This window comes from Canis lupus, chromosome 5, assembly GCF_011100685.1.
Source record: "Canis lupus familiaris isolate Mischka breed German Shepherd chromosome 5, alternate assembly UU_Cfam_GSD_1.0, whole genome shotgun sequence".
NCBI lineage: Eukaryota > Metazoa > Chordata > Mammalia > Carnivora > Canidae > Canis > Canis lupus.
Window position 1 is genome coordinate 60,613,616 of NC_049226.1, and position 20,037 is coordinate 60,633,652.

The window sequence follows — 20,037 nt, forward strand, 5'->3', positions numbered from 1 at the left end:
GATCCTGGAGACCCTGGATCGAATCCCACATCAGGCTCCCTATATGGAGCCTGCTTCTCCCTCTGCCTGTGTCTCTGCCTCTCTCTGTCTCTCTCTCTCTCTCTCTGTGACTATCATGAATAAATAAATCTTTAAAAAAAAAAAAAGAGTAATCTTAAAAAAAAAAAAAAAAAAAAGGAGGCATGGTGTACTGCAGGCTGAGACCTCAGGCTCCTGACACTGCCCCCAATTTCTGATGCTCTCACCCAGACTCAGTACCTCTCTTCCAATGCTGGGATGCCTCAGGGACCCTAGAGAATGATCATTGCATTTTCACTCCTGGGAGTGAAGTTAGTCCTGGGGCAGAGAGCTGCCCCCAGGACACTCCTTTTCTGGCCATTGGCATCTGCTGTCCACACTGATTTAGGGCCCTGATTCACCGTCAGGGACTGTCCCTGTTCTAGGGGCACAGAGCAACAGGAAAGCCAGTTAGGTGAGCCTGAGCAACACTTTCTCCTCTGCTCACCACTTCCCTTTAGACCATACATCTCCATCAGCCTCATCTTGGAGAAGGAAGAAAGAGGAAGCAGTCCCCTGCCATGTATGGCCAGATCAGAGGGAAGGGGAATTTTAAGAAGTGCCTGGAGTTGCTGAATCGGTCAGGGAGGGCCCATAATTCACAGAGCAGTAATGGAGGAAAGAGCCAAGTAAGCAAATATATGCATGCACTGGCATAGACCCAGAGAAACAAAGTTACACACAGAGATGGACAGATGCACAGAGAAACAGTTCACCCAGAGGTACGGACAGAAACATATGCAGAGACCTGCATTCCAACCAGAGAGGAAAGCAATCTGATCAAAGAAGTCCATTCTGCATCCTGTTCTCCAGTGTCCTCCCCAGGCAGGAGAACAAGCAGCCCATAAAATTATAAGAAAATAAAGGTGAACTACTCAGCCCTGGGATGCCTCTCTTGCCTTCTTTTGTAAATAAGCATTTGAATGTGTTTTGTTCTTGGAGCTTGGAGGCAAGCACAAAGGGAGCCCTTTCTCATGCAGGAAGGTCCCTCTGCTGGGTCTCCCCTGGGCGCCCCTCCTCCTGGTCTTCGCCCACCAGCTGAGGTAGCTTTCTATCCCACGCCTAAGCAGGGATTCCTCCGGTTCAAAGGGTTCTAAGAACCTCCTTGACTTTTCCAAGTTAAACTTCAGGCTGGGATGAAATCAGACTTCTTTTTCTTAAATGGGGCTCCTTTGTGGAGAGAATGTAGAAGAGGGGATAAAAGCCCGAGCAAGCTGGAGGCAGGTGCAAGGATGAGGCATGACCAAGCACCTCAACACACCAGCTTCCCAGGGTGAGAAGTTTGTTCTTGTCCAAGCTTGAGATAAGCCACGCCGGCCACGTTAGATAGAGTCTGAGAACTGGCCTCTCCCTCCTCCCTGCAGGTGGGCCCCTGGTCAGTTGTTAGAGCAGCTTCCTGGGGCTCCTTGTCACTCACAGGCCCTCGGTCCCATCCACTTGCCACGTGGAGGCCAGGAGGGGCCAGTTCAGGGTAGCTGCAACTCTCCCCAGGAGGGAACACTGATCCTCCAACACTTTTCTTCTCCTTCCTCTGGCCACTCTGGGCTCCAGGCATGAAAGCCCCCTCTCTCTAGTCTGGAAACGGGTAAATGATGCGTAATTTATGAGCACATCAGCCTGAAGTGCATAAGTCATATGTGCACAAAAGGGCCGGGTAAATATTTAAAGATTAGAGCCAGCTGGGGAGAAACACAAAGGGCTGGGACAATGGGGGTCTCTCTGAATTCACTCTCCCTGAGCTGGGCCAGCCCGGTTCAGTGTTGATGCACTCACTGGAGTCCCAGCCTTTGTCCCCTGGAGGGCCCTCTGCGGCCCGGACTATTCGGAGTCCCAACACAGCTAAAGAGAGTTAAACAATCGCAGCCTCTCCAGCCCCATCTGGAGACAATTGGCTGAGTCATTTCAGAGCTTTCGCTGTGTCCCAATAGTTAATTACACGAAGCAATCACTTCATTCCACTTTGAAATGCAGCTGCAGAGACCAACGGTGCATTTCTCCCCACCCCCACCCCCAACTCACCTCACCCTCGGTGGCCTCAGCGGCACTCACCAGTTAGCATTGCTTTCAATGTCTGGGTGCTGCAGGAAGGGAAGGGGCTTTCTCACCCAGGGTGGAGAGGCTACACAGGGCCATTACCCGGGAGGACTGTAGAATATTTGCTCTGGTTCCTGTCCCGGGACCTGTAAACCCCCCTCTCTACCTTCTGCCAGAGCTTAGTTGCTCTGTAATGTTCTTTCTTTTGCCAAAGTTGAGAAAACCAAACGGGGAAAGGAAGAACAAAGTCACAGGCCACTTTTTGCCTTAAATTCCCAAGCCTGAGGAAGCTGAGGGCTCTGAGTATTCCTGGAAGCCCCCAGAGGCCTCCAGAACTATAGAAGGAAATTTTTCCTTGAATGAGCAAAGCGCAGCCTGGGTCTCCCCAGCGCTTTGCCCGAACTTGTGCTGCTTTCCAAGCCCCCCCTAGGGATCCCAGATGCTAAAGATGGAAAAGGAGTCGGTGGCCTACATCCCAGTTTGCATAAGCCCAGCTTCTAAGTTGGTCCATGTCCTTCCCTGCAGCCTGAGAGCGCTTCGCCCTGCTTGCTCTCAGAGAAGGGGGTGGAGGGGGTGCCGCCCCTCCCAATTCGCCTTCCCTATCTCTACACACCCCATTGGAATATGAGCATGGGTAGGACGCTCAGGCTCAGGACTCAAAAGCAGATTGAGGGAGAAATTGGGTCTCAGTGGGGAAGTGGCTGCCCGGGAGCCAGAGTTGTGGGTAAAGTGGGGATTTCTCCGGGCAGGGGGATTGGAATCCGCCCGGGGTTCTGTGCGACCTTCAGCCCCCTTAAGGGCTATTCGGGGTGGGGAGCCGGGCTGGGGTGGGAAACCTGTAAAGCCGGGATGAAATCAGCCTAGCTGTGTGTCTGTGTGTGTATGTGTGTGGGGGGCACCTCAGCCCAGGGACTTGTCCCAGGATGGGGAGAGAGGGGACGTAGGGGCAGGTGCTTGGGGTAGGGGTAGGGGGCAGCGGAGGCGGAGGCCCATTAAATGGGCGGGGGTGGGATTTGACGGCTGCGAGTCCAGCTCGGGCCTCCCCGCCAGGCTCGCCGCCCGCAGCCAAAGCAGAACATTGCGAATTAGCTCATTTTGCGGTCAATTTTCCACTGCTTAGGAAAACACTAAGCCACCCACGTGAGCGGCCCCACCCAGCGCGGCCGGGAGCCCTCGGCCAGGGCTCAAGAGGAGTGATGGCCCGAGGAGGGCAGGATGCCCGGGTGCGGGCAGGGGCGGGCCGCGGGCCCCTTTACGGCAGCCCTAACTCTGGAGAGAGGGCGGGCCAGGAGCGCAAGACGAGGGCCATTAGTTAGCTAATACGCCAGAGTTGAAAGGCGCGGGCGGCGGTTTATGGGGAGGGATCATAATTAGGGGACAAATTGCCCCGCAGCCCGCGCTGCTCGGGAGCGGGGGGCGGGGGTGAGGGGGCCCGCGGAGCGAGGCGCGCGCCCAGATTCCGTGCAGATGTGCAGCAGCTGGAAGCCCGTGCGCGGCGGGGCGCCCGGAGTTTGGCCCCGAGGGGGCGGGCGCGGGCGGGCTTTGTGGGGCCGGCACAATGCCCTTAACACTCGGCTGCCCCCTTTGTGCCCGGCCGCGCCGCCCGCCTGCCCCGCGGCGCCTTTGTACGGGGCCGCCACCCCCCAAGCCAGAGGAACGCACAGAGGCCCATGGGGCCCGGTCAGCCCCCGCGCTTCAAAGCTGCCCGGCGCGTGCCAACGCCCGCCGTCCGGCCTCGGCCCCGCCGCCCCACCGGGGCCCGGCCCGGCCCGGGTCCGGCCCGCGGCCTGCAGCCCAGACGGAAGAGCACCCTGGAGCCGCGGACCACGCAACCTGGGCCTGAAAGGAGGGCGGGGCGCGATTCTCCACGCTGTTTGGCGCTTGAGAACGCCTCTGCGCGGCAGGGCCCTTCACTGCTCCGGGAGGGGGGCGAGTGTCCGCGGAGAAGAAACCCCGGGTCCAGAGAGCCAGGGGGGAGGGGGCCCACCCAAGACCCAGCAATATCCCTTCCCCCTCACGCTGAGTCCCTGCAAAGGCCAATTTGTTTATTCCTCTGCCACAGGGCTCAACTGCACAACTTTTGAGTCCCTGCTTTCTTCATCACCCTCCAGAGCAGCTGTGGGGACCTGCATTGCGTTTTACAAACCCTGAAATGAGGCCCTGCGAGCCCAGTACAGGGTATGAACCCAGGCACTCCTCTGGGCCTCAGCCTGCCAGTCACAGCTACTGGAGTCCTGCTCCTGGGGCCCCACCGGAGACTGCACCAGTCCTGCTGTTAGGCCTAACCCATCCTGGTGTGAGTGCCTCCTCCACTGAGCTCCCTGGGTCCAACCACACCCTGAATAATAAAAAGCGTTTGGGGATCCCAGACCTCCAAGAGCACAGAATGGTGTTCTTCCCATATGATCAGTGGTCTTTCCCACCCTCACCTTACATTTGTTGGGACTGAGAGAAGACTGGTGTAAATAAACTTGCAGGCTGTGAGGGAAAGTGTCAGTGCCTCACATGTCCAGCCTGGAAACCCACATCTTTGGATGGGGAGGCTGTTCTATTCCTCCCGGTTTGAGGCTGTCTGCAGCCTCCTCCCAGCTAGGAGAGGTGAACTGGGGCCTAACAGGGCCCAGAGGGCACATGAGCCCAGGCTACACCTCTGCACGGGAAAACAGACCTCAGCCAGGGGGAGACTGGCCCCGAGGGCGGGCTGCACGCTTTAATGGGACACATGTTGCTGCTTGGCCCCCTCGGGCCCAGCCTGTGCCCGGCTTTGAGCAGCCACAGGCAGAAAATCGCTGCATTGTCCCAACATTAGGGCGGCTAATGTGGCGTTGCCAGCGTGGCCAGAGCGTGAAACCCGCAGAAAGGCCTCGCTGGCGGGTCCTCCCTGCTTCCGCATCTTCATCAGGCCCAGAGAAGCCCGGCACCTTGTCAGAGTCATTAGTGGGGCTCAGAGCCTGCTGGGCTGAAGGACATTCCTCGGTGAGTGCCCCCCCAGAATGTTGGAGATGAAGGAGCCTAGTAAGTGGGCCTAGTGGAGGCTCAGTACCTATGGACACTAGACAAGGGGACTGGACAGGGCACGGAGGGATGTGTATGGGAGGGGACCCCAGACTAAGGGAATGATGAGGGATAAAGGAATGAGAGGGATAAAGGAAAGACTGAGAAAGGAGAATTAAGAGTCCCTTGGAAGAGAGGAGGGTTCCTGGAGGTGAAAATGAACCCGGACTGAGAGAGGGGGTCGGGCAGAGGGAGGTGGGGAATTTCACAGTGCATTCCCCCCCCCCATCTCCTCCCCCTCGGGGTTCCTCGAGTCCAGAAGGGCCTCATTGACATGTAAACGAGGAGCCCCTATAAAGGCGGCACTGCCTCCCACAGGCGCAGATAACGACAACATGGGCACTAAGCCTGGGACCCAGGGCAGCTCTGGTGGCCATGCCGGCAGCTTCCGCAAGGTCTGGGGGCCCTGAAGGGCACAGTCTGGGGACCCTGCCAAGCCGGGGGTGGGATGGGACTGACGTGGAGAGGACTGTGGCCCTCCCCTAAAATGCCACCCCTCCACAGATCTCCAAGCCGCTCATGGAGAAGAAGCGACGGGCACGCATCAACGTATCCCTGGAGCAGCTGAAGTCATTGCTGGAAAAACACTACTCACACCAGGTGAGATGTGGGGACCTGGTGAGGTGGGGGTGATACAACCCCCCCACCCCTAACCTCCTCTCCTCCAAGTTGGACTGCCCCGCTAAGAGCCTTTTCCACGGATCTGCAGATCCGGAAACGCAAGCTGGAGAAGGCAGACATCCTGGAGCTGAGCGTCAAGTACATGAAAAGTCTTCAGAACTCGGTGCAAGGTGGGAGGGCACCCGGAAGGGCAGGGTGAGGAGCTGCGGGGTGGGGATGACTTGGGTCAGAGCCACGGACATGACAAGGCCAGATAAAGGAAAAATGGATGGAGAAGAAAGCTGAGGCAGTGGGCAGCTGGGGGAGGAGGGGGCCGCAGAGTGCCGGAGGCAGGAGGCTGCAAAGACATTGCAGACCCGTGCAGTTGTGATCCGGGTGGGCGAAGATCTGGACCCTGGGAAAGAAATTCGGGTTGCCTGGTTCCTCCCCTTCCTCCCTGCCACTCTTCCTCCCCGTCCCCCCCTTCCCCTTCTCCACCGCTCCTCCTCCCCTCCTCTTCCCTCGCCCTCTCATTTCTCCCGTCCGCCCCCCTCCCCCCAGGGCTCTGGCCGGTCCCCGGCGGAGTTGAGTTCCCGTCGGGCTTCCGCAGCGGCCTGCCCGGCGTCAGCCAGCTTCTGCGGCGCGGAGAGGAGGGCGGCGGCGGCCTGCGCTGCCCCCTGGCGCACGAGCGCGCAGGTGGCAGCACCATGGACAGCGCCGGCCGGAGCCCCGAGGCCGCCGCGCCGCTCGGGCCCTGTGCCCCAGCCCTGTGGGGCCCCGCTCCGGTCCCCGGCGGCTCCGGTCCGCGGCTCCTCTTCCCTGGGGATCTCCCCGGCCCGTCCTCCAGCGTCCCGGGGCCGCAGCCGGCGCCTCGCCAGTGCACCGAGAGCCCGGGGCCGGGTCGGGGCGTTTGGCGGCCGTGGTGAGGGCCCGAGCGGCCTCGGACTCAAGGGGGCCCTCGTCTGGCCTGGGGACGCAGAGGCCGGTGAGGGCGCGCCCGCGGCGACGGCGGGACCCCAGTCGTCGGCCCCGGCCCCGGCCCCGGCCCCAGGCAGGGGCGGCTGGGAGGGGGCCGCGTGCCCGCGAACGCGAGGACACACACGGAGCCGCAGGGGGCCGGGGTCCGCCCCCACCGCAGCCCCACCGACTCAAGCCAGACCCCCGTCTCTCCTCCCCACCTTCTCGCGGGGCTGGGAGGGGACGTCCCGGGCCGCGCCTCGTTCCCAGGGCTCCCGGCGGGCAGCCCGCCCCCCCCGCCCCCGCCCCCGCCCCGCAGCCTCGCCGCGGTGGGAAGGTCGCCGTCGGCAGCGGCGCAGAGCGGACCCCTCGCAGCGAGGAGAATCGCTGCCCCGCCCCGGCCCATTCAGCCGGCCGAGGACGCCCGGTTCCCACCGGCACAAAGCGAGCCGGGTCCCGCCCCGCCGGCGAGGGGCCCCCGGCCCGCCCCCACCTCGGACCCCCTCGGACCCCCTCGGCTGCCGCGGATCCCCACCCCCTCCGCACGCGGCGCGGCCCACCCGGCCCACCCGGCCCGCCCGCCCCGCCCCGCCCCGCCCCGCCCCGCCCGAAGACCCGCCCCGAGCGCTCGGAGCTGCGCCGCGGGCCCCGCAGGATGCTCCGCCCACCGCGCGCTTCGCCCGCACCTCCCCGCGCGCCGCCCGAGGGTCCCCGCCTCCCGACCTCTGGGGCAGCCGCCGAGCCCGCGGCCCTCGACAGCCTGCCCCCGTTTGCGCGTCCGAAAATGAGGTCACGACTGTGCTCGGACTCTAGCCCGGGGTCCCGGTTCTCAAGGACCAGCCCGGGGAGGGGGAACGGGAATCCCGCGCCGAGCCCCGGAAGACATCCGGGCACTTCCAGCTTGAAATCCAGAACGCAGACAGGGCAAACCTGTGAAATGGGTGTAAAGAGACCGTGAAGGTCCAAATTTCTCCCACGATGCCGACTTGGGTGCATCTTTTGAGCTACAAATACCGACTTCTATAAAACATTTCTCCTTTAGGAGGGCCCCTGCTTTGCCTGTGTGCTAAACCGGTTCTGGTTACACTGCGAGGAGAGGGCGGCCAGGCTCCCCCACTCCACCCATTGGGCTCTCTGGATGGAGCACGGGCGGGAAGGGGTCCCGGCTGTGGCGGTCTGGGGGGAGGCCTCTTGGGTCTCGGCCCCCTACTGCGCGGGGCGGGCGGACGGGGGCCCGGGACAGCCGCCCTCATCCCTCTGCTAGCCACTAGGTGGCGACATTACACTGCGGACCCAGCGCGCGGCCTTGAAATTCCTACTCCGGAGGCGGCGAGCTGCAACCCCCCACCCCACCCCGGCCCGGCCCTACGCTTGCCCTCCTGAACCAACCAACCCCCGCAGGGGCTAGACGCCCCTGAGGCCATAGCCATATCTGGGGCCGAGGCTACCAGCTGCACTCCCAGGGCTTCTGCTATTAGGGCTTTGGGGGCACACCCTACCTCTCCATCCCGTTGCTGCTCCAGGCCAGCCTCACTCCCTGGGTGGGGCTGCAGCCCTTGCTTAGAAAAAGGGCACCACCCCAAAGGGGGGCACACTAGGAGGAATTTGGGCCCCAGAGAGGGAGACGTTTGGGGGCAGATGGCTAGCTCTATTCTAGAAAAGTGTGTTTTCATGAAACCAGCCTTGGAATGCCAGGTGCAAATCATAGGAAGTTTTTATTGTATTCTGTACAGAAAAGAAATGCTCAGTTGTCAAAAAACTACAAATGTATCCCTGGCTCTAGGTGGGTGGTGGTATGAAGACCGAGCTCCCTCCCCTGTGAGCCTAAGGTCCTGCTGCTTATGAACGCAGCAAATAAGCCTGGAGGCTCACAAAGTGTGAGAGGGAGCCCCAGGGTCCTCCGTTTGGGGTCCTCTATTTTCTTGTAAAAACCAGAACTGGAGGGACTTTGGGGTACCATGTCTCCCTGCAAGTATTGCCATAGGATATGAAATACACAGAGTAAAAACCCAATGTGACAAATGGGCCAGCCTGAGCGAGGGGCGGTAGGGGGTGGGGGTGGTGAGATGCAGAGAACCGACACAGTGGCTAGCTGATGATCTCTGCCCCCACATGACATGTTGGTCCTTGAAGGCACAGCAGCACTGGCCAGAGGTGGCCCCTCCCATGGCAGGGGCTGTACTGCAGTTTCCTGCCTTGCTCACCTGTGGCCAGCTCATCCCTCCCACGTTGCCCGGCAGCCAGGGACTAGCAGGGCCTCTGAAACAGAGCTGGATAGGCAGTCTCCTATTCTCACCCCTCCCAGGAGCCTCTCCTGGGGCCGGGTGAGGAGATAGGCTTGGCCACCAGAGGGTGGGAGGGCAATGCTGCAATTCCAGGTTACAGAGCAGGAGGGAACATACTGCAGGCAGGCTGCGTGCTGGCCCTGGAATCCGCTCCAGGTTTTTCTGGGCAGGGGCCATTGTGTGGAGGCAGGGGCCAGGACAAGACAACCTCTGCATTGGCCTGTCATTTCAGCTCAAGGTCACAGTTGTTCCTGGACCTCTGCTTAGCCTGATTCTAGGGTCTCTCCATGGAAGACCCAGGCAAAGCCAAGCCCCAGGCCCCAGGGGAGATCTGCCCAGAAGAGAGCAAAGAGCCCTATCCCCCAGGGTGAGGTAGGACTCTAAGCAGGGACCAGGCCTTAAGCCTAGAATCTGGGAGGCCTCACCCCTTCCCTGGGGCATCAGGATAAGGAAGTCCATTCTTCCGTTGCTTCAGTTCTTTCAGATCATGGAGCCACGATCTTCATGGTGAGAGTCACAGAGGTGGCTGAGAGTGATGAGGGTGGGGATGCTAACAGTGGTAGAGGTGGGTGATGGTGCAAAGTGTTGTGCTTTAGCTGGGGTGTGGGTGGGGTAAGTTCCTGGGCGGGCCAACGGCACTGAGAGTGGGAGGCCCCAGGTGCTGAGGCCACAGCAGGCCGCACACTGAAGAATTACCCCCACAGAGGACCCACAGAGGGCCCTAGATACTCTCACACTCTGTCCCTTCAGGGGCCGGGGCACATGGACCAGGAGACTTCTCCAAACAGTCCTGAGAGTTAATATGGTCACCTGCTCATGACAGATGGGGAAACAGAGGCAGAACTGGTGAGCAGGAACACCTGCTCAAAACAGTGTGTTTGGGCTCCAAAGACCCCTGTGCTTAGAGACCCTCTGTACCCTGCCACCCCCTGCTAAGGTGAGACAGTTACAATGCAAAGTGGAAAGCAGGCGGCAATTCTGGGTTTTGTGCTGTCTGGTGGTGGCCCTTTCCCCAGACTCCCTGCGGCCCACCCCCATCCCCCCCAATCCCGCTGCCTAGGGCTGGGCGAGGCACATAGGGGCGTGCAGAGCTCGCCTTTACCCAAGCCGAGCCTCACTCTGCCCCGTGATGCGGTGCCCGGCAGCTGCCACCCTTCCAGGCCGTGGCCCATGGCTCATGGCTCAGTCACGCAGGGAGGGCTGGCACACGGCCAGGCGCCATGGACGGGCCCCGCGTGGTGCTGCCCGGGACCTGGCCTGGGTCAGCGTTAGCATCTTTGGTGCTTTGGTCCCTGTGGGCGGCCCGGCCCGCCGGGCGCGCGTGGGGAAGCGCGGGCAGGCCCGAGGACGCGGAGCCCGCACGCAGGCCCTAGGACGCGGAGCCTAGCGAGTCCGAGTGCAGTGTGGCGTAGCCCGAGGACTCGGAGGGCGAGCTCAGGAAGCTGCTGGTGCTGCCGCCGGGCTCGCCCCACGGCGCGCTCAGGCCGCTCCTCGGGGGCCCCGCGTGCGCGTGCACAGCCGGGCGCAGCCCCGGGCCCCGCCGCGCGCCTCCGCCAGGGGCCACCGCGTCCTCGGGCGGCCCCCGGCTGTCGGGGAAGGGCCCCGGCGGGGCGGGCGGGCGGCGCGGGGCCCGCGGCTCGCCCTCCAAGGCGGTCAGCGCGAGGGCGTCGGGCAGCAGCGAGGCGGAGGCGGAGCGGGCGCCGGGCCCGGGGCGGAGGCGCGGGCCGCCGGGGGGCGAGGCGCGGGCGCGGCGCGGGCTGCCGCCGGGGCCCGGGGGGCGCAGCGACAGCAGGCTCTCGGCGGAGCGGCGGCGCGGGCGGAACGGGGGCGCGGCCTCCGCGAAGGCTGCCAGGCTGGCGCGGCGTTGGTCGGGCGCGGCGGGCAGCACCAGCGCGGCCAGGTCCTCGCCTGAGCCCCAGCGCGGCAGGAAGGCGGGCGGCGGCACGGCGGCCCACACCTCCGCGTCGTCGTGGGACAGGCGTCGCGTGGGCGGGACCTGTCAGGACGGGCGGGGTTAACCCGGGCTGCCCTCCTGGAAAACGGGACCGACGCGGGGCTCAGAGGCCGAGCCTGGGGAGAGGACGGCCCACACCCTTTCGCCCCTGCACTTTCAGTGTCTGGAGCCCTACCCTACCTGCAGGTACTGCTTCTTGTCCTCCTGCAGGGGCCGCAGCGGGTAGAACTGGGGCAGGTCCCCCTCCAGGGCAGAAAGCTCATACTTTGCCATCCTGTCCAGGACCACAAAGTCCCCTCCGTAGCTGTAGTCAAGGGAGTGCTCCAGCACCAGGTCCGGGGGGATGCCACTCTCCAGGCTGGTATCTGCAGGATTAGGCAAAAGCTTAGGGCCATGGAAACCTGGGGGCATCAGGGAGTGAGTTCTAGGCATCCCTAGAGACATACACAGGGCAGGGGGCTGGGTTCAAATCCAGCACTGCCACCTTTTAGCTGTGGGACAGGGGAGATCACCTGGGCCAGGTTCCTCCTCCATGGGATGGCACATGATGTTACCTGGTACAGAGCAAAGGCTCAACCTAGGGTAACACTGTTACTGCCGGGGCGAGCCAGCACCTGGGTCTGTCTGCAGGAGCCCCCCAGGGAACCCTAAGGGTGGAAGGCCTGTGGAACACATTCAGTCTGGTGTTCACAGATACTGCCTGGGACAACGAGGCTGGAGAGGAGCATACCCCACCTAGGTCCCATAGGGGTTCAAGCACATTTGAGAACGTGGTCACCTCAGTGTCATGGGGGTGGGTCACCTGACAGCTGTTATCCTGCTAACCTCCCCCAGGCACCACTCTCCCTAGGGGCCTCCCCCAGGCTATCCTCACCATTGTCTGAGTCCTCATCGTTAGCCATGAGGGCCATGCACTTCTCCCAGACGGCTTTGAGGTCCGCGCGGTAGCGGTCGCAGGCCCAGAGGAATATGGGCAGCAGGAGAGCCTGGGCTACCGAGCACCACAGCACACACAGCGCCATCCAGGGTGCCGAGGCATCCGCCCGAAGGCTGCTGAAGCTCACCACCTGTGGGCACACAGCTCGGCCTGGCACCTGGCAGCAGCCCTGTTACACAGCCTCGCCTCCCAGCCTCACTTCTGCCTGCTGGAGGAGGGGCCCACAGACCCGGCTAGAGGCTCTTGTGCAGGAAAGAGCCAGAGTGTGAGCAGAAGTCCCTGTCCAGCAAGAGCTGCTGGCTGCCAGCATGAGCAGCTACAGCCCCATGTGTGCACGGACAGCCCTTCACATGGTACCGGGCAGCAAGGGCGGGGGCAGGGTCTATCCACCCCTTTCTGGGAAGAGGAAACAGGCTTGGAGAACCAGGTCTCTTGGGCAGCCCGGGTGGCTCAGTGGTTTAGCACTGCCTTCGGCCCAGGGTGTGATCCTGGAGACCCAGGATCGAGTCCCACATCGGGCTCCCTGCATGGAGCCTGCTTCTCCCTCTGCCTGTGTCTCTGCCTCTCTCTCTCTCTGTGTGTCTCTCATGAATAAATAAATAAAATCTTTTTTTTTTTTTTTTTTTTTTTAATGATAGTCACAGAGAGAGAGAGAGGCAGAGACATAGATAGAGGGAGAAGCAGGCTCCATGCACTGGGAGCCCAACGTGGGATTCGATCCCGGGTCTCCAGGATTGTGCCCTGGGCCAAAGGCAGGCGTCAAACTGCTGCGCCACCCAGGGATCCCAAATAAAATCTTAAAAAGAAAAAAAAGAGAGAGAGAGAGAGAGAACCAGGTCTCAAGCTTCCCAGTTCAGGGACTTTCTTGCCATCCTCAATCCTCTCTGGGCTTGTCCTTACACCAGGGGTGGGGTGGGGAGGGGGGTGTCTAGGCCTTGGACCTCAGAGGAGAATCAAAGTAGTTTCTGAGAATCAACCAGGAAGCCTTTGGGTCACTGTCCAGGGACCTTCGCTCCTCCTGTCCCAGGAGAGTTCATTTCCCCACCCAGAGTGACACTAAATTATTCCATCAAAGCAGAAATGAGTATGATACACTCATCACACTGGTTCTGCTAAGTGAGCCCGTGTGACCCTCAGAAAGGTGCTATACCTCTCTGGGGCTCAGTTTCTTGGTCTGTGAAATGGGCCAAGGACACCCCATAGAGTGAGGTAAAGATCCCAGACATCATATGGGGCCTGCAGCATGGAGTGAGTTCCATAAACTGCACCCCCTTCCATGCCCTGAAGAGAAACTGGGGAGACTCTTCCTCCACAGCTGTCCCCTTCTGGCTCCATGATTTTATACACACTCCTTCTCTCCATCAGCTTAGGCTAGAGACACGGGCTCCACTGCACACAGAGTCCAGTACCTGGGGGAGGGTACTTTGTGTGCCAGGCCCACAAAGGGTGGGGGCACAGGTTGCCTGGGCCTGTATCCTGAGTATGTCCCCTGATTATGAGGCTGCCATCCCATCTGCCACTTTCTGCAGCTTGTGTTTTTTTTTTTTTTTTAAATTATTTATTTATTTATTTATGATAGTCACACACAGAGAGAGAGGCAGAGACACAGTCAGAGGGAGAAGCAGGCTCCATGCACCGGGAGCCCGACGTGGGATTCGATCCCGGGTCTCCAGGATCGCGCCCTGGGCCAAAGGCAGGCGCCAAACTGCTGCGCCACCCAGGGATCCCTGTTTTTTTTTTTTTTTTAAGTTTTTTTTTTTTTTTTTTTTTTTTTTTTTTTTTTTGCAGCTTGTGTCTTACAATGACTCTAGAGACACAGCCCTGCCCAGCTGCTGCTTAGACAAAATCACTGGCTGGTCCTTGCCCCAAACCCCTCCCGATCCAACTCCAGACCTTCCAGGGGGTTGGGCTGGAGCCCCATGGGTACAAGGGCATGACTACTGAATGGAGTTTATTCTTGGGCCAGGTGGACATGTTACTTCACCTTCCATACCCTCTGCTTTGAATGGCCTCACTCTGGTGAGGAATGTCTCCTACAGTGTGCCAGAAAAGATCCTGGGCCCCACAGTCACCGGACAGTCCTCATCCAGCTGCCTTAACTCTAGGTGGGTCATGGTCAGGGCCACTCTGAACCTCAGTTCCCAAATCAGTAAAATGGGGATGATAATAATACTGCCTGCCCACCCCCAGCCCAGGACTGGATGCCTGGAGCATGCCCAGCCCCAGGGCTGTCCCAGAGTCCACATCCCTGACAGACTCCCATCTCACCCACTGAGACAGTCTCACCCACCAGCACGGGGAAGCCCATGAGGCAGTCATAGATGATGACGATGGTGGCCACCAGGCCCGTGATCTGCAGCGAGGTTTTGGCAGGCTCAGAGCCGTCGATAGAGGAGCGACGCTTGCCCTGCGCATCCTCCACCACGATGGTGGGCACGGTGAAGGCTCGGTGGCCGGCCCGCGGCCCCACCTGCACAGCCAGTGTCTGGAAGAGGGCGATGGCTGTGCAGACCACACCCATGGCCACACTGCCACCCACCAGCAGCAGGAAGCAGACGCCGAAGCCCAGGCCGATCTCAGCCACGATGAAGCGGCAGCCGTGAGTGTAGAAGCGCTCACTCGTGTCGTGCCAGCCGACGGCAGGCAGGGCAGACAGGATGAAGGACACCATCCAGATGCCCATGACCGTATGCACTGCCTGCTTCTTGGCGTTGCTCAGCCTGGCATGAGGTGGGGGCAGGACGGAGGTGTCACTCATAGGGTCTTCCTAGAGCCCTGGGGTCCTGCAAAGGATCCCCACTGCCCTGGCCCCCTGGTACATCATCACTATGGCACAGCCAACAGAGGGGGGCCTGGTCCCTTGCACAGGGGATCCTCATGCATGGTGGCACACATCCCTCTCACTGAGCATTTCTGTCCTGGATGCTGTGGACGCCCATGCACACACAGGTGTGCAGCCCAGAGCAGCCCTTCCTCAGCTTCCCTGCCTGCCCCCCACACAACACAGGTGTGGGGCACTGTCGTCACCCCGGGGTGTCTGTGTGCACAGGTATGCCAGGTGGCCTTTGCGTTCACTGCCCACACATCCCCCTCTCTAAGAACAGCACATGTGCCCAAGAGCTCACCGGTAGTTGACGGGCCATCGGACCATCCACATGCGGTGGTAGGAGAGGGAGGTGACGGAGAAGCAGGTGGCCAGGGTGAGGGTGTAGAAGGTGGAGACAAAGACCTTGCAGAGGCCTTCATTCCACTCGTAGTCGGGACGCTGCCGCCGTAGCTGCACCACAGCATAGGTGGCAATGGGCACCGAGACGTTGAGCATGTGGGTGGCCGCAAGCGTACACAGCAGAAACTCCAGTGGCTTCCACTTCTTTTGCTTGGCACCCACGCTCAGGATGCCCCAGGCATTGGCCAGCAGAGAGAGGCCTCCACATGCCAACCAGCCCACCGCACTGCCAGGCAGCCGCCGCTCATCACTCATGGTGCAGACAGGAGCTGGCCGGCAGCTGAGACATCCTCATTGGGGGCAGGCCTTGGCTCAGAGCAACAGCCCTCACACGTGGTGGCTCAGAGACATCAGGGACCGCGAGCATCTGCAGTGGGGGAGAAGCCAGTGAGTGTTCAGACAGTCCCTCTAGCTACAGCGTCAAAGCTCTTGTGGCTCTTTGCAGTGGGAGATGGAGGGGTTCCCTGATGCACCATTACTGGTGTGGTCCTGGCTTGGGCTGGGATGCTTTGCCCTCCTGTCTACTCCAGGGCCTCTAGCCCATGTCCCTGGCACCCAGGGAACACAGACAGGGGTGCCTGAAAAGTGCTAATATGCTCCCTCCCACCCGTTCCTGGCCAAGGTATGGAATCTGGGTTTGCTTCTGGGGCAGCTGCATCCTCCAGGAAGCAGCCAGGCTGGCACTGCTGGGCTATCTTGCTCCGGTGCCCTAGCCCTGCCCGGGAACCAACACACTCACCCTAAGTATCCCAAATCTCACACAGCCCACATGATGCGTCCCCAGGGAACATCAGAGGCCCTTATCTTAATTTGTCCTACTTCATTTGGCCAAATGAGGACATGCCTTAGAGGGTAAGCCCCCTAAACCTCCCTGTGCAAGAGGGGTAATCTGAAGACTGACCACTTCCATGGCCATCTTGGCAACAAGCAGCCTACTCTGTCTGGGCCCATCACCTACTGGCTCTGGCTTTCTGTGGGTGGCCCAGGCACTGCCACAGGCTGGCATTCAAATTAAGCTCCATCATACTAGCTGTGTGGCTTGAGCAAGGTCCCTACGCCTACATCCTCTGTAACGGGGACGATGATGATTCTTCCAAGAGGAGGCTGGGGTGGACAGACACATCTTTAAAACCCTGGGGCGGGGATCCCTGGGTGGCGCAGCGGTTTAGCGCCTGCCTTTGGCCCAGGGCGCGATCCTGGAGACCCGGGATTGAATCCCACGTCGGGCTCCCGGTGCATGGAGCCTGCTTCTCCCTCTGTCTATGTCTCTGCCTCTCTCTCTCTGTGACTATCATAAATAAACAAAAATTAAAAAAAACAAAACAAAAACAGAAACAAAAAAACCCTGGGGCAAGTATCACACAGAGATGCTCTGGGGAGGTGGTCATTATTATGCTGTTGATGCCTTGGACAACATGGGCCTGTAGAAAGCCAAAGGGACCAGACCTTGACCCCAAGGAGGAACTGCCGATAGCTTATGGCCATGAGCCAGGGACACAGGATGTTGGGCGGAATGTACAGGGCAGAGAAGCACTCCTGCTGACATGCCAACAGCCAGGCTGTAAGTCCCTCCCTCCCCCTTCCCTGCCCAGTAGCCCCAAGCCACACCCCTGTGCAGAGTACTGGCTAGTCCCTCTGAGGTGAGGCCCCACAATAGGCCTCTCTGGCCATAGCCTAGGGAAGGCAGCACGGGAAGAAGTGCAGGCCTACTGTGTGCTCTGCTGCACTTGGCCATTTTTACTTGGAAGCCTGTTTAATTTTACTGCTTGTGATTCTCTTACCCCCAGCACTTATGAGCACCTACTGTACCAGGCACAGCCATGTGATTCCTCAGGGGCTGTTACCTAGCTTGGAATGGACAGGCCACTGCAGGCCCCGGGCTCTCGGGGCAGGGGAAGCAATACTTGGTCCTGCTGTGACACCCCTTCTTGTCTTGTTCAGAGTTCTTTTGGTCTGTCTGTGGCCTGAACCCCAATACCAAAGGACCTCTCAGGGATGAGTCTCCTTCATCTCCGTGCCCCTGCCATGGGCCTGCCCAGACCCCTGACCTAGGGGAGGAGTCTTTTCTGGACTGTACCACTGTTCCTTAAGGGCCTCCTAGGGAGTTGGAAGGCTTCTGGGGACAGGGAAATACCTTCCCAAACATTAGCCTTCTGCTTACAGAGCCTCCTCTTCTCCCCTCCTCGAGATCCAGTGTGGGTGGTGGGGTGGCCCCATCGGACCCTCCAGCCATTCCAGTATCCAGCAAACCCCTCCAACCTCAGCATACAGAGGCCACATGGGGTTGAATAAAGAGCTGCTGGACTCCACCTCTAGCTTGCCAGGCAGTTACTGACTCAGCTGGGCCTCGTTTTACTCATCTGTAAGCTGGATGCGATACCTGCCCGGGAAAGTGCTATGGGTAGTAGACAGCTATGCCATGGGATGGAGCCAAGCACACAGTAAGCGCTCAATGAATGCTTGCCAGGTACAAATCTGTACTACAGCCCTCTCATCTCACTGAACTCTGCTGCCCCTTAAGGGCCAAGCGGCTGAGCTTGGGGGGTGTGGGTAAGCCTCAGACGTGTGGGTAGATACAGTCACTCCAACCAGAACCTGGGACAGGGAGCTTCAGGGTGAGAAGGCCACAGGGCCTCCCAGGGGTCCAGAGCAGGCAGGGTGTGGGTGCTGCTGTGGGCCAGAGATTGCAGACCTCAGAGATCTTTACACTGTCAAACAGGAAGCCGGGTTCAGCATGCACCTGGTAGGCCAGCATCTCTTTCCACCCGCACTGGGTCTCCTTGGCTGTCCCACTCGGAGGCAGTCCCTCAGTACCCCCAGTGGCTCTGCCTGACTCTGTAACCCTGTGCCCTGTTGATCCCTGGTGGAGGGTGGTGGGGAAGGGGCCACAGGCTGGAACTGGCACAACCTCTCATGGTGCCGGGTCTTCCCCTTGTCTGGCCTACCCATGTCTCGCTGCAGGGAAAGGCTCTAGGTCTGTGGGCAGGAGAACATGCCTTGCCTGGAGAGGGAGGAAGCAGTGTGAACTAACCTCTCAGTTAGTGTCCCCAGAAAGGTGATGTGATCAACACTGACACTATCCCCATTTTAAAGACAGTCAAGTAAAGACAGCGTTGGTAAAATCATTTGCCCGAGTTATGAAGTGTCTGAACCAGAACTCAAACCCTACTTGGCTGACATCAAAATCCTGGCTTTTCAAACCCAAGCCCAGACCCTAACTAACCCACACCCAAGCAGGAACAGGCATCTGTCCTTCCTTGAACTGAGGTTGCCTTTCTCAACTCCCTACCCCTGCAGGATGGGTCCTGCTGTCCCCACACTGATCCACAGCGACACAGGGTGGAAAGGCCAGGGCTAGGTTTGGAGTCTGTGACTCCGGAGAGCGGAGGTGCTGGGATGGGGGAGGAAATGTCACCGCGGAGTTAATAGCAAGGTCTCCAAATGCACAGCGAGAGGGGCTCCCAGTGCACAGGCACTGGGAGACCCCTTCCCCCGGGCTGATCGCGCACCAGCAGTGCATTCTCCGCAGGGAGCAGCAGCCACTGAGGGCCAGACCCAAGCTGGCCTCCAGCCAGTGCTGGGGGAGGGGGGACACCCAGGTGTCGCCACCCCCCACCCCCCGCGGCAAGTTTCTCCCGCAATACTCAAAGTGTCCCCGCCCTGCATTTCGGGTTGGGGCTTCCTGCGTCCCGCCCCCCTCCAACGCCATCCTGGGACCCTCCTCCCCTCCCCCCACAGCACATCGCAGGGCCGCCTGCAGGTGTGACGGGCGTGGCACCTGGAGGCCCCAGGACTCCCTCCGCAGGGTCTGCGGGCGGGCCCCGGCGTGACGTCACGGCCCCCGGCCAATGAAGCCTCGTTGCCCCGGGGCTCTATTGCGCAACAAAGAGAACCGAGAACTTGAAAGGATTCCCCGGGTTCCAGGCGGGCGCCGCTCGCGCGGACCTGGCCCCGGGCGCCCCACCCCCGTCCCGGTCGCGCCCCGCCCGCGCTGCCTCCTAGCGGCCCCCGGGCCCGGACCGCGGCCGCCCAGGGCGGGGCTCAGCGCGGTCCTCCGCGTCTCCCGCAGGCCCCCCGCCCCCGCCCCCCCCCCCCGCCCCCGCCGGCCCTGCGGCGCCACGTTTCCACACTCCCGCCCGGCCCCGCGCGGACCCCGGCCCTACCCGGCCTTACCCGGCCCTACCCGGCCCCGAGGGCGCGTCCGCGACGCGGGCCGTGAGCCGGACGCCCCAGCGGATTGCTCCGGGCGGGGTGGGCCCGGGCCCCCGACTGGCCGCCCCGCTCCCTGCAAGCCGCGTGGCCGGGCCAGACGCGGGAGTGGGGGAGGGACCGAGGAGAGGGAGGCCGGCCCCGGGGAAGTTACCCCGGAGGTGCCCCCGTCGAGGGCGGGAAGGCGGCCCCTCGGACGGACTCCGGCGGCCCCGCCCCGCCCCGCCCCGCCCCGGCCGCAGCGCTCCGGCCGCGGGTCCTTCCAACCCAGCGCACCCCGGGCCCCGGCGGCGCTCACCCTGCGTTCGGGCGCCCGGGGCTCCTGCTCGCCGCTCCCGCCTCCCGCTCCGGCTTGGCTCCCGCGCTCCCAGGCCGAGCGCGGGCCGCCGGGGGCCGCGGGGGGCGCTGGCGGCGGAGCGGCCCGCGGGCCGGGGCATTCTGGCGGCGCCGCCGGGGCCGCGCCTTCCGCTCGGCTCAGCTCCGCCCGCCGCCCCTCGCGCCCCTCGCGCCCCTCGCGCCGCCGCCGCGCTCGGCTCCCGCCGCTCGGCTGGCTGCGCTCGGCGGCCGGGGGCGGGGGGCGGAGCAGGGCGCATGCCTCCGCGCCGCCCCGCGGACCGCCCCGCCCCCGCCCCCGCCCCCGCCCTCCGAGGCGCGGGCCGCCGCCGCGTCAGTCTGTCCGTGCGTCTGTCGGTCCCTGGCCCCCGCCACGCCGCCGCGGGACTGA

At 61.6% G+C, this 20,037-nt stretch overlaps 2 protein-coding genes across 7 annotated transcripts; one reads left to right on the plus strand and one right to left on the minus strand.

Annotated features, from left to right (window-relative positions):
* The first annotated feature begins 5,664 nt into the window (after positions 1 to 5,664).
* HES3 (hes family bHLH transcription factor 3) lies at positions 5,665 to 6,671 on the plus strand. Its single transcript, XM_038537792.1, has 3 exons — positions 5,665 to 5,745; positions 5,855 to 5,936; positions 6,307 to 6,671. Exons 1-3 carry the CDS (start codon positions 5,665 to 5,667, stop codon positions 6,669 to 6,671), a joined length of 528 nt encoding a protein of 175 aa, XP_038393720.1.
* A 1,722-nt stretch (positions 6,672 to 8,393) lies between these two features.
* On the minus strand, positions 8,394 to 19,713 carry GPR153 (G protein-coupled receptor 153). 6 transcript variants are annotated; one of them, XM_038537789.1, is made up of 7 exons: positions 18,394 to 18,766; positions 17,845 to 18,105; positions 15,004 to 15,471; positions 14,169 to 14,598; positions 11,816 to 12,008; positions 11,122 to 11,306; positions 8,394 to 10,983 (listed from the first exon to the last, which is right to left on the minus strand). In XM_038537789.1, the coding sequence occupies exons 3-7, from the start codon at positions 15,357 to 15,359 to the stop codon at positions 10,357 to 10,359; spliced, it is 1,791 nt and encodes a 596-aa protein (XP_038393717.1). In that variant the 5' UTR covers positions 15,360 to 15,471; positions 17,845 to 18,105; positions 18,394 to 18,766; the 3' UTR covers positions 8,394 to 10,356. The 6 variants fall into 6 exon arrangements, with proteins under 6 accessions (XP_038393717.1, XP_038393714.1, XP_038393713.1 ...); XM_038537786.1 differs by having other exon boundaries at positions 17,797 to 18,105; XM_038537785.1 differs by lacking the exons at positions 17,845 to 18,105; positions 18,394 to 18,766 and adding an exon at positions 19,612 to 19,713.
* Positions 19,714 to 20,037: the final 324 nt, after the last annotated feature.

Coding starts and splice junctions, on each gene's coding strand:
- GPR153 (XM_038537785.1), bottom strand. CDS start 15,359: ATGAGTGATGAGCGGCGGCTGCCTGGCAGTGCGGTGGGCTGGTTGGCA. Junction 14,599..15,003: donor CGATGGCCCGTCAACTACCG/GTGAGCTCTTGG, acceptor ACCTCATGCCAG/GCTGAGCAACGCCAAGAAGC. Junction 12,009..14,168: donor TCATGGGCTTCCCCGTGCTG/GTGGGTGAGACT, acceptor GTGTGCCCACAG/GTGGTGAGCTTCAGCAGCCT.
- HES3 (XM_038537792.1), top strand. CDS start 5,665: ATGGAGAAGAAGCGACGGGCACGCATCAACGTATCCCTGGAGCAGCTG. Junction 5,746..5,854: donor AAAAACACTACTCACACCAG/GTGAGATGTGGG, acceptor ACGGATCTGCAG/ATCCGGAAACGCAAGCTGGA. Junction 5,937..6,306: donor TCTTCAGAACTCGGTGCAAG/GTGGGAGGGCAC, acceptor CCCTCCCCCCAG/GGCTCTGGCCGGTCCCCGGC.